Source organism: Pipistrellus hanaki (genome assembly GCF_964339955.1).
Source record: "Pipistrellus hanaki genome assembly, chromosome: 3".
In the NCBI taxonomy this organism is placed as follows: Eukaryota; Metazoa; Chordata; class Mammalia; order Chiroptera; family Vespertilionidae; genus Pipistrellus; species Pipistrellus hanaki.
The window spans coordinates 119,170,507-119,190,163 of NC_140505.1; the positions used below are offsets into that span (position 1 = coordinate 119,170,507).

Sequence of the window (19,657 nt, forward strand, 5' to 3'; positions counted from 1 at the left end):
ATTAAACAATCAAAACAGCTAAAAAATAAAATGTCACATAAATATTTCATAAACTAAAAATCAGGTCCACTTGCATTTTTTCCGGTGTCTTATAAACTGGGAAGGAAATTAGAGTAAAAAAAAAAAAAAAAACACTCTTGTACATATTGGCTTCTTTCAGTATAGTCTTGATGATATATCCTTTGATTCAAAGCCAACTTCTCCCTTCTTTACTTAGATTTTATAAGTAATTCTTTGTAAACAAACTTTTAAATACCAGGCATCCCTTCAATGGTTGCATACACTAGAATTTTAAGGTACCAATAACATATTGGCCGGAGGTGAGTTATTCAGGGGAACTTTCTAGAGGCAAGATAACAGAGTGATTGATCATTTCACAAAGGATCATACCAGGTCAAAAACCCAAAGTGGCGTTAACATCGAAAGACCAAGGAGAAGGCATAGTAGAATAGCTTTAGAAAATAAAGTTTTTTAAAAACTTGTTAACATTCCTTACACCTCCCATCCCTTCTTTTAAAATAATTAATGACTTTAAGGAAGAAACGTCTTAACTAGTGTTTCATTAAAAATAAAGATTTATATTAGGAATGTGCTAGTAAGAGTTTGGAGTAGTTTTAATTCAAGAGCAGAAATTTCTGCCATGGAGTTGTTTCTCGAAGTTTCACACAATTATTGCAAAATGGAATAGCTAAGAAACATAATGGTAATGTTAATGATCATGGTTGGGTTAACAAATGCAAAATCGGCAATAAGGAAAAAAATGCTCAAAGCAGCCACAAATCCATTCCCCACTTTCAAATCCTCAAATTGACTTTTTTTTTTTTAATGAGTGCATTACGTTACTCATCTGAGAATAAAAAATGTAGTAGTTGCAGTATCTTTACTAGTTATATGTCTTAAAGGAAATGCCTGCAATTAGATGGTAAGTCAAAGTGAAATCAGACTACAAAACAATAGTTAGGGTTTACTTCTATTGCTTTGAAGTAAACTGACTTCTCTTTTAGTGTTATCTCTATGCAAAGCATATTAACAGTAATATTTTTAAAGAGGATGAAGGGGAAATGATGTAATATTATCCTTGCCAAATACATAAGAGAGCAGAAAAATTGGGGTCAGCTAGTTTTTTCCACTGACCTAAACACCAAATTTCTCCAGAAAATGAGAGGGTCCTTCAAGAAATCAAATGCAACATGACTTAAAGTCTGGCAAAGAATGCACATTTATAATTCCAATTTTACTCTAGCCACAACTTAAGATTCACTACAGTCATTACTAGACTGAAGGCAAGGGGAAGAGGGATGACGTTGAAACCATTTGTGCTTTTTTTATTAGATAGGATGAATTCTCTTTTACTGCTTGTTTCATCATATCCTCGCCATATTCTTGAGTTTAGCCCAGAAAAACTTGTGAAATATTAAATTTTACCATAGGGAAATTGATTTTGCTATAAAAACGTCTCAGATTACCACTTAATTTCAACCAAACTACATCAAACACTGCAAGTAATTATATATATCATTTATAAAGTAAACTTGATCACTATACTTAAAAGAAATGATAACTTTGAGAAGTACCACAGCAATAATTTTTAAGTTGAAGCAGTATAAAGCCCTCCTTCGGTAAATGCCAGATTCTTGACTAAAATGCACAGTCTTGATGTAGTTAAGCAAGTCAAGCGTAAGAGCCACCTCCCTCCCTGAGTGCAGCTCTTTGCTTCCAGCACTGCCTCCTCACAAAGCTGTATTTCTCAGAAGTTCCTGGGGGGCCGGCGGAATCCACAGATGTAGTTTAAACAACGTTTTAAACTTGAGCCTTTGTAGTCTGAAATGGAGTGATGGAAATAAACACATCACCATCATCCCACAGTTCCCGCTGACTCCCAGCCCTCTCCCCCCTGCACACCCTGGCGAGTCGGAGTAGTTAGAAAGGACTGTACCTGAAAGCCACAGCTTGCAGTGCACCTGAGCACTGAATCACCTGAGCACGCTGTGAAAACACCGACTTCCATGAGCCTGTTAATATGTATTTCACGATTTCATAAAAACCAAGACTAGCCCTAACCGATTTAGCTCAGTGGATAGAGCGTCAGCCTGTGGACTGAGGGGTCCAGGTTCCAATCAAGGGCACATGCCGGAGTTGTGGGCTCAATCCCCAGTAGGGGGCGTGCAGGAGGCAGCTATCAATGATTCTCCCTCATCACTGATGTTTCTCTCTGTCTCTCCCTCTTCTTTCCTCTCTGAAATCTATAAAAATATATATTTTAAAAAAAAACACAAATTTGATACTTTTAAGACTTCATACTCTCAAGAGTATGCGATTGCATATGCAGGTCTGCCACTTAGAAAATTAGAGTCAAGGGCACTTCAAATTGTAGCAAAAGTATAGTTTGTACTTATAGACCCTCAATATCATATGTCATGTATAATGTCTAGATATCATATACTGAGCATGCTATCAACTAGGTGACATGGGCAAATCATCACATTAAATTCATCTAAGTAGCGAGGTAGAGGTCAGCAAATCTGTCACTCCCTTCAACAGATAGCATGTAGAGAATGAATACCAATTATTCACCATCAAAGCACAACTAATTTATCATCACACTTGCACCATTCTTCCTTAAAGTTACAAAGGCCTAACAATTCTGATTGATGATCAAAAAAAAAAAAAAAAAAAAAAAAAAAAACCACAAAACAAGCACTAAGTCTATAGGGGAAAAAAAAGTACATGAAAATTTAGTTTCAGCTTTAACCATGACAGGTTAGTTTCTTCTGACAAGTACTTTTCCAAGAACTAGATAGCAAAAAAACAGTAGCATACAAGAGTCATGCTTGATTTACCACAGTGATCTACAAGTTACAATATCACAGCAAGTTACTTTTTCATAAGCTGTATATTCTTGGTTTAAATGCTCACTATTTGGGGCCCCAACAGAGCCAGCCATTGCCCAGATTTGTCCCTGAACTTATTTTGTGAAAAGAAGCAAGAGATTTTTCTTCCGATTGCCCTCGAAATAGCAGGTGCACTGTAACCCAAAACTGGAGGGAACAGAAGCAGCCCCTCTCGCCGAGCACTTATTTCTCAGAGCATGGAGCATAATTGCTAAAATCTGCACATTGCTTAAAAATTGAGGGAAAGTTTATGTCTAACAGGGGCTTCCTAGCAACTAGTCTCTGATAGACAGTATATCCAATGCATTAAGAAGGGTTTGCTGGATGTCTTTGCAGGGACTATCGGGGGATTTCATAATAGACATGTGGATGGGAACCAAAATCCGCTGACTGAAGGTATACATCCATGAACATGCTTTTAGTCAGAGAGCGGGCACACCAGAGAATATAGAACATGGCTAATTACTACCAGGAGAAGATTTTGCCTTCACCTCCCCTCACTATCAACCACTTTTCCCAAGTTCACTCGCTGCCTCGCCCTGACCCTGGGGAACCATTCACTTTGCACAGCCCGGAGAGGCTGCTGAAAAGCTGTCAAAGTAAATCTGTGCTCACTTTTTGGATAGTTTAATTTCAATGGAGCATGAAACACCCCAGGACGGTTAATAAGTTTAGCCAGGCGTGCTGTTCTTCCTAATATATTTTAATTATGCATCTGTTTTAATTGTAATCAGATTAAATCACTGGAAAGGCACAAATTGGAACGTTCCCTAATGGCTGTTGGAGCTTTTCATCAGTTTCTAAACACTAACAACGTTTTAAAAAATAGGTAGAGCCACGGGCACAACTATGACATTTTTCCAGAAATCAATGCAGTCTCTTTGACAACACAGTTCGGGTCTCATTAAGCCACCCAAACTAACCCCAAATGCAGAAGACAACTTCAGTCTCTAGGGGCGTCTTCTTCCCCAATTAGCACAAAAGAATCGCTAATGTCTAGTGTGAAACTCACAAACAGAAATGAAAGCCAAGCCTTTATAAAGTGCTACTCCATCGATTAGGGAAAGAGGCGCGTGGGGGAAGGAGGGGGGCGGTATGAGAGCCGGAGAGACCATCAGCAGCATTATCTTGGCTCACAGTCAAGTACCGCTAGCTACACGTCAAAAGGGAAAGTTGAAGCAGAGTACGATCCTCTTTCCATGATTTTGGCAACTGTCAGAGGTGTGCGTTAACCTCGGGAAATAAAATCGCCCGTCCCATCCATAAACGGAAACGTTACCGGGAAGATGTATTAGGGGGCGGGGAACGGCTTCCCAGCCCAGACGTAAAATCACTCAGTGCGCTTTTGTTGCACCAGGCAATACCTAAGACGTGTGTTGTTGTTGCTGTTGTTGTTTTAATAGTTTCATTAAACAGTTTCCCAAAATTGCTGCGATTTCCGCTAAGAAATTTAAACGTCTGCCATCAGCCGGGAGTCCAGGGAGAGAGAACCTGCTGCAAACTAGGAACCCAAACTCCAGCAAAGCCCGCCCAGCGCGCTCGCATCCCGCCCGCTCCTGCTCTAGGTGTTCCTGTTGACGCGCCTCCTCCCCATTCAGGTGCCGGAATAGTTCCTCGGACTAAGAGGCACTTTCCCCAGCCTTAAAAAGCCGGAAGCTCCGGAGTCACCTCTCCCTCTCACCCCCTTACCTGTCATCGTAGCAGAAGTCCGCGCTCAGGGTGTTCAGGTACAAGGCGAGCCCCAGAGCGCTGCTCACCAACTCTGCAATCATCTCTCCGCCGCCTTCCCTCCGGCCCGGCTCCCAGCGCGAGGGCAGCGGCGGCAACAAAACACAGAAGCATCAATCGCCACCTTCCTCCGCTTCCTCCTCCCGGCTGCACTTTTCCCTCGCTTCCCCACCCTCCCTGCTTCCTCCCCCTTTCCTCCTCCCCGGGGTCCTCCTCCCAATCCACGCGCTCTTCCTCCACCTCCGCGGCTCCCCGCGGCTCCGGCGTCCTCCCCGGGGCGCGGGCTCACACCGCGCTCCCCATCGCCCGGCGCCCGGGCTCCGAGCCCTCCGGCGGAGGCACAGGGGCTGGTCCTTCTCCCGCGGCTCCAGGCCCCCCGCCCTAACCCATGGCAATCCGGGGCGCCCTAGGTGAGCAGTGGGACGCGCAGGAGGAGGAGGAGGAAGAGTGCGGGATGGGGGGCCGGGCACACGGACCGGTCCGAGCCGGGCTCCGGGACCACCAGCTGGAGGAAGAGAGAGAAAGAGGGGCGGGGGGGAGGGACGAGACGGACCGCCTCCCCTCGCCGCCTCCCGAGCGCAAGGATCGGGGGCCGCTCGGGCTGCCGCTCATTCACTCTTTATTAGCGCCCGGCCCGCCCGGCCCGCCCGGCCCCTGCGCGGCGGAGTGAGACGCGCCGGCCGGAGACTGGAAGCTCCCGCGTGGGGCTCCCGGCGCGGCCCCCGCGCCTGCGTGGCCGGCCCTCCTCCCCGGCGCGCCCCGCCCCTTTCCCCACCAGGACGCCCCAGGCCCCGCCCACACCACCCTCCCCGGCCGCAGGCTCCGCCCACCGCCTCCCGCTCCCTCCGGTTCCTTCCACCTCCGATCTCACCGTGGGGAGAGCCCGGGGGACCCCGGGGCGGGGGCTGGCGCGCAGCCTGCGGGGGGAGCGGGAGGAGACCCCGGGCGGAGGGAGGATGCGCGCGCGCGCTCGCCAGCCCCGCGGCGCCGGCCACCGGCTGGTGCTCAGCCCCAGCGCTGCCCGGCGCGGGCCGGGTCGGCTGGACACTCTCCTGGGCACCGGGAGCAGCGGAGGAACAGGTTTGGCCAGTTCTGCAGCCTCGGTGGCCACCAACACGCACGCGACCTTCTCTGTGTGCGGGGCTGGTGGGGAGGATCTTAGGAGGGAGAGGTTTCGGTTCCCAGCGCACCGTTGTCTCCAATGTCAGTGGGAAGACGTGTAGGGAGGAGGAACGTATTCCCGCGGTAGGTGAAAGAGAAAAGAGCCCCCAAAGAGGAAAGAAAGACACGACGTGCGGGGGGGGGGGGGGGGCTTTCACGGTTGCAGGGGAGCTGTCAAGCTGACCCTGAGCACAGAGAGAAGAACCGCCTCTATAACCAAGGAAGGCGGGAAGCGAAATGCTTTCCTTTCCGCCCGGATCCAGGACTGGATGGACGGCGTCCAACATGATGAAATGTGGTAGGAGAATGGCCGTGAAGCACGAGCTCTGGATGCTCAAGTTGAGAGACCAAAAAGGCCCCCGGGCTGCCCGCCACGCCTCCCGGCTCGGCCCTTTCCGCGGGCGAGCGGCTCTCGGGGGCTGCGAGGAACAACTGCTCCAGCGGCGCCCCCTGCCGCCCGGCAGCCGCCATGCATGGAGAGCAAACCTGGGGTGTGGGCTGACTCCCCGCCTCGCGCCCCCTCCCTCCCAGGGCAGCACCTAACCAGCAAGCTCTCCAAAACTGCGGCGAGAAATGGAGCCCCCTGGATGTCTGTCAGGGGCCTGAAAGGCAAATGCTGCGGGTTGGACGTCTGCAAAACAAATCTTCATCTTTTCCTAATTTCACCCAGATGAAATGATGAATATTCATGGCACCCATTATGCCATGCAGGATGGGCCCATTTTTGTGCCTTGGGAAAAACAGGAAGTAAACATACATAAAAGAAAATTGCGTGTTTTAAGGCAGGGACTGGTCGACTTTTTTTGTTGTTGTTCGTTTGTTTGTTTAATTGATTTCAGAGAGCTGAAGGGAGAGGGAGAAATAGAAACATCAATGATGAGAGAGAATCTTCCATGGGCTGCCTCCTGCACGCCCCCTACTGGGGATAAAGCCTGCAACCTGGGCATGTGCCCTGACCAGGAATGGAACTGTGACCTCCTGATTCGGGGGTTAGTGCTCAACCTCTGAGCCACTCTAGGCAAGCTTTCCCTTTTTTTTTTTTTTTTTCTTTCTTTTTTCTTTTATTTCTCCACAATATCTGCTCACTGTTGAAAAGTTTTTTTAAAAACCCTACCAATTGACTCCTCAAGGTCTTCCTCACAACACTTACATCATGATCCTAGTACACTAGAATAGTGGTCAGCAAACTCATTAGTCAACATAGCCATATCAACAGTACAATGATTGAAATTTCTTTTGAGAGCCAAATTTTTTTTAAACTTAAACTTCTAATGGCACTTTTTCAAAATAGACTCGCCCTGTCCATGGTATTTTGTGGAAGAGCCACACTCAAAAAGCCAAAGAGCCGAATGTGGCTCGAGAGCCGCAGTTTGCCGACCACGGCACAAGAGGAAGAGCACCCTACATTTTTGAGTCCCCACTGTTATTACTATTATGATCTCCAACTTCCTCTTTTCCTTTTATTTGTTAACTAAACCCTGGACATTTACGGTGACATCTGTACTACTGCTATCCTAGTCTAAGCTACCCACATTTCCTGCATGGACTAAGTAAGCTGTCTTAATTCTATCTTGCCAATGCACCTTCTTCCCTCCAGTGTTAACTTCAGGCATTAGACCGAAGATTCTTTTGAAAACCTACAATTTCCCTACTTAAAAATGTTCAGTGACTTTCTGTTGCACATTGAATAAAAGTAATCCTTACCATGGTCAGCCCGGCCCACGTTGGCCCAGATTACCTTTCTCCCTTTACATGAGCTCCAGCACCTTCTCCTGTGGAATCTACCACCTCCTCTTCCTCCTACAGGGCTGCTTTGTCTCCAGATGTTCTCAAGCTCCTTATCAGCATTCAAGTCTCAGTAAGGCAGGACAAGTAGTTCAGGGAAACTGAGACAAATAGCTGTGTTACTGGAGAATTGCATAGATTGCCCTTTTCCTTTGCTAATGAGAATAGAGTTCTTAGGGTACCAGTGGAATAAGCATTTCTGGAGGCCCCCACAGGAGGATGAGATGTGGTAGAAAGCTTTATTTGCATGGGTTAGTGCTCAACCTCTGAGTTTCCATCCCGTAGCGAAGCTGGATCCCGCACAACCTCAGACTAGTTACAGTCTATCAGCCCAATGTGTGGAGTCCACGTGGCTGTGAGCCATATGGGCAAATGCAAGGGATCACATCCTCTGCAACAAGAGAGCCAGAAGCCCAGAGAGCATGCTAGGGAGAGCTCCTTTATTTTGGAGTTTAAATATCAAGTCTTGCGACACTTGCAGTAGCCATGTGTATTCTGGCCAACAACCTGTTTCCAGGTGTGACTGACAGCTGAGAACCTTCCCTACGCAACCAAACCACTGGGCATGCATCTAGTTGGCCTTCCCTTTGCTCCTTTCAGGCTGAACAGACTGACAGAGCAATTTACAGCAGCTACAGAAGGTCACCTCCTTAGAAATGACATCTAGGCCTCAGTTGCACTTCTGCTCCAGGCCCAGAAAAGCAGCAAAACCAGGTGAGCAGCACCTGAATCAGTAATAATGACTAAAGACCCCCTGCCCTGTCACTGACCAATCAGTGAAGACCATGACCTTGAAGGAGCACACCTAGAAAACATGAATATTCTGCAGAAACCCTCCCCTGATGCCTCCTCTAAGATTCCTGCCCACATAAAAAATAAATAAAAGCCTCAAGACAAAGGTCCCAGCTCATGTTCTCCCTCTGGGGAGCAGCATCTGCCCTTCCCTTTCTCCTCCTCTTCCCCCACGGGCATGCACCTTCTAAACTCTAAGGGCCCCTATGAGACTTGCAACCAGGGAAGCAATGGGCAGTAGCAGTTAGTCCCGGGCTAACCCCTAATCTTGTTCCCAAAGCGCTCTTTTCTCTGACTTCCCGAGGGCTAGGATAGCCCAGCCTAGGCTCTCCTGCTGCTTCATCTATGCCAGTGGTCAGCAAACTCATTAGTCAACAGAGCCAAATATCAACAGTACAATGATTGAAATTTCTTTTGAGAGCCAAATTTTTAAAACTTAAACTTCTTCTAATGCCACTTCTTCAAAATAGACTCACCCAGGCCGTGGTATTTTGTGGAAGATTCACACTCAGGGGGCCAAAGAGCTGCATGTGGCTCGAGAGCCAGAGTTTGCTGACCATGGATCTATGCTAACCCCTTTCTTATTTTACTGTCCCCAGCTTTAATAAACATTCCCTCATATTGACCTGGACTCGTGTTATGAAATTTTTTCTGCACGTAATCAAGCACCCACACGCTGCCAGCAGACCCCCTCAGGGCCAGATCCCTGTTTTCAGTAACATTAGTTCAAATGTCCTTGTATCAGAAAGGCTTTCTTAGCCAACATGCTATAAAATAGCCTCCCCCATCTCTATCCCAACGCCCTTTGCTATTTTCTTCATAGTAGGCATTGTATCTGGAATCACCACTAAACTGGCAGCTCTTAGAGGGCACGACTTAATCAGTCTTGTTTTCCACATAACTCCCAGACCCTTTAACATCTGGACAGGCAGGAAAAACTAAAAACAAAATAAACAGCAACAGAGAGTTGACGATAAAGGAACAAATACATGTGCTCTGCAGAAACTGTTTAACTACTAAAAGTCCACAAATTGTCATCATGAAAGAACAAATTGATATTTGTCAACGTTAAAGATACTGAAAAATTAACAAAGGAGAGGGGAAGGAGGTAGGTTAAAACTTCTAAAGGATGCATGGATTCTGCAGAGAAGCCTATGGTGGGAGGTCACACGGAGACAGCTCTCTGCAATAGTGAAGAGGACTCAGAGACAGAAAAAGTATAAAGTTTGGGTTCAGTGTGCTAAAAACTTATAAGCTTTTTCCAGCACTGTCTTCATGTTCAAGGCTCCACGTTCAATAGTTTTAAATATTTTCTATACTCCTTCGCTTCCCCCTTTTCTCTGCTCCCCACCCCAGCCTAGAAGACTGAGATATGCCACCAAGTGGCACATCTTGCTTTCCCTGATGAGTGAAAGACTGAAAATTCAGCTGTGTTTGAGAGATCCAGCTGCCTTTAACAAACTTCCATATTATAAGTTAACATGGGTTTCAATATTCTTCCAGTACATTAAGCCTTGGTCGCTTTCAGGCTGCTCGCTAAGGACTGAGAAGCAGCCAATGCCTCCATTTTCTCCCTCACTTGAACAACTCTGGGGTGGGGAGGGGTGAGGTGGGGGATTAGATTAAAGACGGCTTTGCTATCCGGAAGTGGGGCTGGAAGAAGCATTTCCGGAGGCCCCCAGGGGAGGATGAGATGTGGTGGAAAGCTTTATTTTCGTGGAATTAAACCCCTGGGTTTCCAGTCCCATTTCCTTTAGTTCAGTCACAGGAGAAGTGTTGCTGGGGCTTCAGCAGAGCTAACGGCAAAGCCAGTGCCCAGAGTTTCCTTTCCACGTTGGAGCCGGGTCCAGTTCAGCATCAGGCCACTTACAACCATTAGTCCACTGTGCGTGGGGCTCACATGGCTGTGGGACATGAGGGCAAATGCAGGGAAGCAGGAGCAAAAAGCCAGGCCAGCCCACAGTCACAAGAGTCCCAAGAGAGCCACGATCATGAGAGCAAACTCCTTTGTTTAGGGGATTAAGAACCGCAAATATCCATGCACTTGCAATGGCCACACCCATTCTGGCCAAGCATCTCTGTTCCCAGGTGTGGCTGAGAGACAGCACCTTCCCTGTCACCCAGCTTCTCTGGGCCTGTGTCTATCTTCCCTTTGTCCAGCCCTCTTTTCTCCAATGTTTTGTAGGGAACTTGCCTAGAATGTCTGGCCTTCCCTAACTCCTTTCCTATTATTAATAACTAGAGGTTCTAGGCACAAAATCCATGCAGGGGGCTGGGCCTTGGCAGCCCCTAGCAGCCTCGGCTGGCCCTCAAGCCCCTGCTTCGTATGGAAGGTCATCGGGGAATGGTCATTCTGCTGTTCAGCCTAATTAGCATATTAGCTCTTTATTATATAGGACTAGCTGATTAAACAGTATCATCTGCACTATCCCTGGACATCATATCAAATGTAGTGACACTGCCTCTTAGTTTAAGGTGAACTTACTCTTTGTGAGACTGCTGCCTTAGTTCTGAATATGTACATGGTATTCTATTTAAAGCTACCTTTGCTCTCCACAGATGAAGGAAATTAGGCTAGTTGGCTTGAGTTTTCTACCTTAGACACAAGAAGGGCCAAAAAAAGTGCTAAGCCCATATTTTCCTGAAGTAGATTCCACACATCTGCTCCTTCACCACTTCCTCAATGAATTCTTTTTTATAGTTGCCCCGACCTACCCGGCATTTGTTCTGCATTCCCAGCCCTTTGTTGTATAATTCATACCTTTGCAGCACCAGTTCCTCGGGGTAAAAGATTTCCTTATTTGCCTAAGACATTTTTAGTTTATTGTGCAATACCATCTTCCCTGTGGGTGTTGCATAAATATTAACTAAAAATCCACATCTGGTCTTGGTCGTCATTTCTATTTGTCCTAATATAACTTCTCTTTGAACAATTCATTTGGAAAGTGTGCCAAGGGTGAGATGTGGCACATAAATTATCCTGCTGCACAGAATGCCTTTTAAAATGCCCACAGATTTGGTTATTTATGAACAGAACCTCTTCCTTGCCCTCTCGATTCTAAAGTATGCCACGCCAAAGTCATTACAGTCTCCCATCTGTTTTGTGGAAAGGTATCCAAGAATCTCCCGCTAAAATCTTAACAGATTGACTAGGCATCAGAAAAACACTGGCCCAGCAGGTGAAACTGCTTGCTTAGAGAGGTCAGAGCAGAGCTCGCTGCTGGGGGACTCATAAGCTCTGGGCTTTGTTCAGGAAATAACCCTGCAGGGGAAAAACAGCGGAGCGGGGATGAAATGTGGGTCAGGGAGGCTGAGAGAGGCACGCGGGCTGCTTGGGTAACTAATGACAGTAAACGCATTGGCTACACATGTTATATTGAGATGTTCCCCAGCGTTACCATAAAACGCTGCCCTGCAGACACTACAATATGTAACATCACTTTATCCCAAAACTTGTGATCCATTAGGAATATAATTAGGACAGAGCAGCCTCCGAAACAGACCCTGTCACCTCTGTCGCAAACCTGGGTCTGTTAAGAACCAGCTGCTGCTAAAATAATGATAGCTTTAAGAATCTCCCAGTCTCCCAGTTTCCAATTCAGAGGAGGTGGGTGGGGGAGGAGAGGAGGAGGAGGCGTGGAAATCACATGCTAATAACCAGATATGGATAATTGCAGAGATGTCGAGGCTAATGATAGAATTCAGAAACTCAATCAAGAGAAGCAAGGACATCTCCTTCGTAGAATCTCTTTCAATGAACCCACTTGCACTGGTACTAACAGATTGAAAAGTTGCACAGCATCTTGGATAACAGAGTTTTGATAAGCCTCGGAGCCTCTAGAATAACAGATAAATCAAAAGGTAAGGAGAAAATTAGTTTAGAGGATGGACACCAGTTAAATTAAGCAGTTATTCATGAACGTTGCCGTGTTGTTAGCCCAACAAGGATCTCTTCTAAAAAATCTTTATTGTTGAGAGTATTAAGGATGCCTCCGCTGAAACCGGTTTGGCTCAGTGGTAGAGCGTCGGTCTGCAGACTGAGGGGTCCCAGGTTCGATTCCGGTCAGGGGCATGTACCTTGGTTGCGGGCACATCCCCGGTAGGGGGTGTGCAGGAGGCAGCTGGTCGATGTTTCTCTCTCATCGACGTTTCTAGCTCTCTATCTCTCTCCCTTCTTCTCTGCAAAAAATCAGTGAAATATAATATATTAAAAAAAAAAAAAAAAAGGATGCCTCCTCTCTCTCCTCCCTTGCCCCCCACCACCTGGTTCCCGCCCTGCCCCAGGTCTTCACCACCCTACTGTCTCTGTTCACGGGCAATGCATACATGGCAATGCATACATGCATATAAATTAATCTCTTCCCGCCCTCACTTCCTCCTTTCCCTCTGAGATCCATCAGTCATGGGTCCTTTAAGGCAGCATATCCAGGGGAACTTTCTGTCAAGGTGGTTTTATATCTGAGCTCTCCAAAGCGGTTATTGAGCACTTAAAATGTGGCTAGTGTGGCTGAGAAACTGAATTTTAAATTTTGTTTAATTTTGATTAATTTAAATTTAAATAGGGACATTAGATAGTAGCTACTATACTGGACAGCACAGCTTACGCTCTCAGGGCCGCCTGCCAGCGTGGCTCAGTGGTTCAGTGTTGTCCCGTGGCCATGAGCCTGGAGGTCATGGTTTGATTCCTGGTCAGGGCACAGGCCCAGGTTGCGTTTCAAGCTCTATTCCTAGTGAAGGTTGTGCAATGATTCATGATTCTTTCTCATCATTGGTATTTTCTCTCTCTTTCTTCTACTCCCTTCCTCTCTGAAATCAATTTAAAAAAAAAGCTATCAGGGCCTTCTAGCCAAGGCCCTGCCCCTGTATCTTACGGGAGAGTTTAGGTAAAAGCCAGCCGCCTACTCCTCCCAACCTCCTGCTCTGACTCACACCCTGTACTGCATCCACCTGTAACTTCCTTTTATTTATAAAACAGCTACCAGCTACTGAACACTTTTCAGGTATTGGACGTTTTCCTGAACACCTTATGTCTGTGATCTCATTTAATCCTCACAACAGCCCTGAGAGAGAGGTGCCATTACCAGCTCTGTTTTACAGGTAAGTCGAGGTTCAGAGAGGTTTAGAAAATCGGCCACAGTCTTACATTCTCTATGTGGTGTAGCTGACGTTTGAACTTACGATTTTAACTCCAAAAGTTTATGCCTTAACCACTACTTAGTATAGTCTTGTTGTTCTTTCTCTCATTCAAAAGGCCATAGCCTCAGGGTCTACTTTAGATAAGGAAATTCCTGGCTGCAGCCAAGATGTTTTTATTAAATGCCTGGTCTTCCTCCTCTATCCTTCTTCAGGTGATTCAAGATATAATACTGTGGAAGTCTTTCTTCCACCACTTCTGCCTGATTTTTTCCCAAATTTGGTATAGAAACCTATAAAGACTATACTGAAATGTACAATAAAAACCCTCCCCCGTAAAATAAACACACACACACACACACACACATATATTTAAGAATAAATGTATTCAAATCATGCATGTAAATTTTTCCTAACATAATTTAAATCATCTATTAGTAGAATAGTTGGGATAAGTAACATAAACCAAACTACAACACAATAATGAAAGTATTAATGTAAAGCATAATTAGAAAAATCAAATAAAGCATTCATAAAAGTGACAATATTATGTTAAAAACCCCACTACAAACTTGCACCTCATAAGGCATATTTAGTTCACTTATTGTTCAATGAAATGACTAGAAAGTCTGTTTATAGTTTGTTCTGCTAATCTAATAATAAATGACAGCAATTTATTTAAAGCTTTTGCAGAAGACAAGTTGCCCATTTAAATGAATAAATATTTTATAATTTGTAATACTTAATAATTATAAGTGAATGACATATTTAGAGCCTTATATAGAGACTTATACTTCCTTATATTTTTCTTTCCAAATGCTCTCTATTTGTCTCATTTTTTTATGTCCTCAATCTATTCCTTCATTCTCACATATTAGCTCTGACAAAAGCATTTCAATCTTAATGCACAAAACAACAAAATCCTCCTAGCACATGTGAAGAACTGCCCTGAGATATACAAATTAAAAAGAAAACAGGTTGTCTGCAATGTTAGATTTGAAGCTAAGGCATTTATTTTCTTGACAGTCAGTGCCAGAAAGTCAGTCCTTGGATTGAAGTGGACAAATGATGAAGACATTGAATTCATCAATTCCAAGCTGAGCACCAATGGGAACAGTGGCCAAAAGCCTCTCATCCCTCTAACCCTCTTCTCTGAAGTTAATCTCATGCCAGTGCCAAGCCAGAGGTTGAGATCCGCCACCTATGATTGTTTTAGCCAATGTCTCCCCTCACTTATATTGGGAACATGGGACACAGGCAACCACTGATCTACTTTCTGTCACTATACATGAATTTGCATTTTGTACAATTTATATAAATGGAAATAACACTATGTACTTTTTTGTGGGGTTGGCTTCTTTCAGTAAGCATAATTATTTTGAGATTAGTTCATGTTTTTGTGTGTTTTAATAGTTTGTTTCTTTTTATCTCTGAGTAATACTCTATTTGTATGACTATACTACATTTGCAAATCAGGAGTGTGTGGAGTCCTTAGAATGCTTCAAATCTCTCAGATTATTTTTTCCCATTTTAAAAATTATAGTTTGTTTTCTTTTTATTATAGTTTAAGATTTTTTTTACTCAAAACAGAAGTTCTTTTAAAATATATATTGATATATATGTGTGTAATTTATATTTTTAATAAAGAAATCTTAAATATATATATATATTAGAGGCCTGAAATTCATGCAAGGAGCTTGGTTCTCACAGCCCTGGCTTCATCCAAAAGATTGTCCAGAAGGATGTCTAGAAGGTTGCTTGGCTGTCCAGTTTAAATAGCATATTATGCTTTTATTATTATAGATATTGATTTCAGAGAGAAAGGGAGAGAGGGAGAAAGAGAGAGAGAAACATTAATGATGAGAGCCATTGATCAGCTGCCTCCTGTACGCCCCCTACTGGAGATCAAGCCCACAACATGGGCATGCATCCTTACTGGGAATGGATGCGTGACCTCTGGTTCATAGGTAGAAGTTCACAGGAGCCAGCTTCTATTTTTAGAGATGTAATTTGCAAATTTGTTTTCTTCATGTATCTGTGGATAAACATTCAAATTGTTTACAGTTTGGGATATGCAAACAAACCTTCTATGAACATTCATGAAAAAATCTTTGTATGGATATATACTTTCATATGTTTTGGATAAATACCGATTTAGTATGATCTGTAGTTTATAATATTTTAAGACATTTTTTCAGAGTGTTTATACCATTTTACCTTCCCACAAGCAGCTTATGAGATTTCCACTTACTCCACATCTTTGCCAATATTTGATAGAATCATATTTTTACATTTTATACGTGTAGTAGGTATGTAGTGGTATCTTGTTATTACTTTAATTTACATTTTCCCAATACCAAAGATGTGGAATACCTTTTTTAAAATTTATTTTCTACCATACATCTTTGGTAACATGTCCAAATCACTTGCTCTCCTTTTTCTTTCCTTTTCCTTTTAAAATATATTTTTATTATTGATTTCAGAGAGGAAGGGAGATGGAAACATCAATGATGAGAAAGAATTATTGATCAGCTGCCTCCTGTATGCCCCACACGGGGGATAGAGCGGCAACCTGGACATGTGCTCTGGCCAGGAATAAAACCATGACCTCCTGGCTCATAAATCAATGTTCAAACACTGAGCCAGGCCAACTGGGCCCTCCTTTTTTTAATTATTATTGTTGTTGCTAGCTTCTTAGACCAACACAAATTTATTAGCTCACAGTTCTGTAGTCAGAAGTCCAGCTTGGTCCAATTCGTTTCTCTGTTCAAAATCTCACTTGATGAGAATTAAGGGGCTTACACAGCAGGGCTCTCATCTGGAGGCTGATTCTCATGGAGAAGAACCTGCTTCCAAACTCATTCAGGTATTGGCAGAATTCAGTTCTTTGCAGTTATAGGACCATTTTATTTTATTTTATTTATTTATTTATTTTAAAAAGATATTTTATTGATTTTTTACAGAGAGGAAGAAAGAGAGCTAGAGAGCTAGAAATGTCAATGAGAGAGAAACATTGACCAGCTACCTCTTGCACACCCCCCACCGGAGATGTGCCCACAACCAATGTACATGCCTTTGACCGGAATCGAACCTGGGACCTTTCAGTCCGCAGGCCGACACTCTACCACTGAGCCAAACCGGCTTCGGCCCATTTTATTTTTTATTTTATTTTTGTCTCTTTAATCTTAGAGCTCCCCACCCTCCTTCTCATGAGACCCCCTTCATTTGCAAACCAACACAGTGCTTGGGATCCTTACAATGCTTCCAATCCCTCTGACTTTTTTTGGAAGGGGAGGTGGGGGGGCATTTTAAAAATTGCATTGTCTTTTTTCTTATTGAATTTTAAGAGTTCTTTATTCCAATACAAGTTTTTTTTAATTCTTTTTTTTATTAAATTATTATCTGTGTACATATCTTACCATTGCCCCTCCCTCCCACTCCCAATAAGTTCTTTTTTAGATATATAATTTGCAAACACTTTTTTCTCCACCTATGATTTTTGTCTTTTCAATCTTTTTTTTTTTTAATATATTTTATTGATTTTGTACAGAGAGAAAGGGAGAGAGATAGAGAGTTAGAAACATCAATGAGAGAGAGTCATCGATCAGCTGCCTCTTGCACACCCCCCACTGGGGATGTGCCCGCAACCAAGGTACATGCCCTTGACCAGAATCGAACCTGGGACCTTTCAGTCCCCAAGCCGATGCTCTATCCATTGAGCCAAACCGGTTTCGGCTCTTTTCAATCTTTGAATGATGTTTTTCAAAGAGCAGAAATTCTTTATTTTGATTAATCCAATTTATCTTTTTTTTTTTTTTTTTTTAAATCATGTTTTGGTGTTTTATGTAAGAAATATTTATCTAATCCAAGGTTACAAAGATTTTTCTCTTGTTTTTCTCCTGAAGTATTGTAGTTTGGATTTTAGAGTTACACCATCCTATGATGCATTTTTACTTAGTTTTTATATTTGGGATGAGGTATGGCTCAAAGTTTTTTTTATTTGTTTTGTTTTGTTCATTGGATAGCCAATTATTCCAGCACAATTTGTTAAAAGTTGTTTTGTCCACTGACTTGTCTTTGCATCTTTATCAATTGACATACATGTAGGTCTGTTTTGGACATCTATTATGCTCATTAGTGCTTTGGTCTACATTTATGCCAATATCAAACCATCTTGACTACTGAAGCTTTATAATTTTTAAAGGTGGGTGGTATAGTTTTTACAACTTTGTTCCCTACCTCTACTTAATTACAACATTTTAAAATGTATTTATTTTTGCTATTATAAGCCCTTATCATTTGGCTCTTGTTTCCATCCACTTCTTGGTTAATTTATTTCTTAAGTGTATCTACACTAATAAAAGCCTAAGTGGCCCTCATGTGCAGCATCATCACAAGATGGCCACCACAACATGGCTGCCACCACATGGCCTCCACAAAGATGGCTGCCACAAAGATGGCTGCCACAAAGATGGCCATCACAACATGGCCATGTGCACCGCGAAGATGGGGCCAGGCGGCCGTTCCACTCAGTGACGCTTGGGGGTCCCCATAGCTCCCTGGGGCACAGAGGGGCTTGGTCCCTGCAGAGGAGGCAGGTCACAACAGGGCAGGGCAGTTGGGGGCAATTGGGCCAGCAGGGGAGGGCAGTTGGGAGCGATCAGGCTGGCAGGAGAGCAGTTGGGCATCAATTGGACTGGCAGAGGAGTTCTTAGGAGGTAATCAAGTTGGCAAGCAGAAGCGGTTAAGGAAAACCAGGCGGGCAGGCAGGCAGGCGAGCGATTAGAAGCCAGATGTCCCGAATTGTGAGAGGGATGTCTGACTGCTGATTTCAGCCTTGTGGGATTGGGCCTAAAGGGGCAGTCAGACATCCCTTGAGGGTTCCCAGATTGGAGAGGGTGCAAACTGGGCTGAGGAGACCCTCCTCCCCCATGCATGAATTTCGTGCAGTGGGCCACTAATTTATTTATAAGTATGTAATTATATATCTGTAAGCATTTATGTGTGTCAGTGTGAGTGTGTCTGTTTCCTGAGTGTTTTTTGTTTTTGTTTTTTTTAATGAGAAGTAAGTGAACATTTAAGGTCTAAGATAGTTAATAACATGGACAGAGCTGGATTTCGATATGTGAATATCATCCCTTTTAACCAATATCCTTAAAACATTTGTTCAGCATGTGTTTTCCTTTATGTTCAAAAAGAGAAAATCCTTATATGCCTTGAGTGTTACTTTTTTAAAATTATACTTTATTGATTTTTTTATAGAGAGGAAGGGAGAGAGATAGAGAGCTAGAAACATTGATGAGAGAGAAACATCAACCAGCCGCCTCCTGCACACCCCCCACCAGGGATGTGCCTGCAATCAATGTACATGCTCTTGACCAGAATCAAACCTGGGACTTTTCAGTCTGCAGACCAATGCTCTATCCACTGAGCCAAACCGGTTTTGGCAAGTGTTACATTTTTAACTTAGCTGGAATTATTACTCAAATCTTTATTATCACCTGGATAACATTATCACTAGCATTCACAAGATAGTAATTTTAATGGATATAGTTACAAATTCCTTTCTAGTATTTAAAATGTCTCCTCTTTACCATTCTCTCAATCTCTCTCTCCTTCCTCCACCACCCCCTGCATTCTTGCCAGCAAAACATCTCCCATTTATTTGTGGATCCTGTCCTATCATCAGTTTTACTTTTGTGACATTTCAGAACAAGACAACATCTTTAGAAACATCTTACAATGTTTAAACTTTAGTTGTATCACTGGTTCTCAGCACATGTCCTGTTTTCTAGTCTGTATTAACATTTTAGCCGACAGCATGTAAGACCTCAATCTCGGGGCTACTGGCCTGGTCAGTTATGGCACTATGCCACCCACTTCACAGAAGCATGCCACAAAAATGCCCAATGTAGGTAGGTGGATCCTGATCCAAATTGGTTTTTGAGTTGCAAGTCAAGGGATTGATCATCTTGACATCTTGCCAGTTATGAAAGGAGTCAATTGTTCAAGATATTTCTAATTTATTCCAGTTGAGATTTGGCATCTGCAGTGGATGAGAGCATCCTTTCACCCAGCTGTAGATACAGGTGCCAATTCCTTTGTCCACAGCCAGCGTTATCACTATCTATATGTATGCCTATATCTTATTTAAATGTAATATTTTC

General features: G+C 43.8%; 1 protein-coding gene across 1 annotated transcript in view; it reads right to left on the reverse strand.

Moving 5' to 3' along the window:
* TMTC2 (transmembrane O-mannosyltransferase targeting cadherins 2) overlaps nt 1-5,350 on the reverse strand; it is a 401,251-nt gene extending 395,901 nt beyond the window's left edge. Inside the window, exon 1 of the mRNA XM_084877291.1 lies at nt 4,581-5,350. Coding sequence (XP_084733417.1) covers nt 4,581-4,663 — 83 coding nt within the window. The 5' untranslated portion in view covers nt 4,664-5,350. The remainder of the gene's footprint in view (nt 1-4,580) is intronic.
* Nucleotides 5,351-19,657: the final 14,307 nt, after the last annotated feature.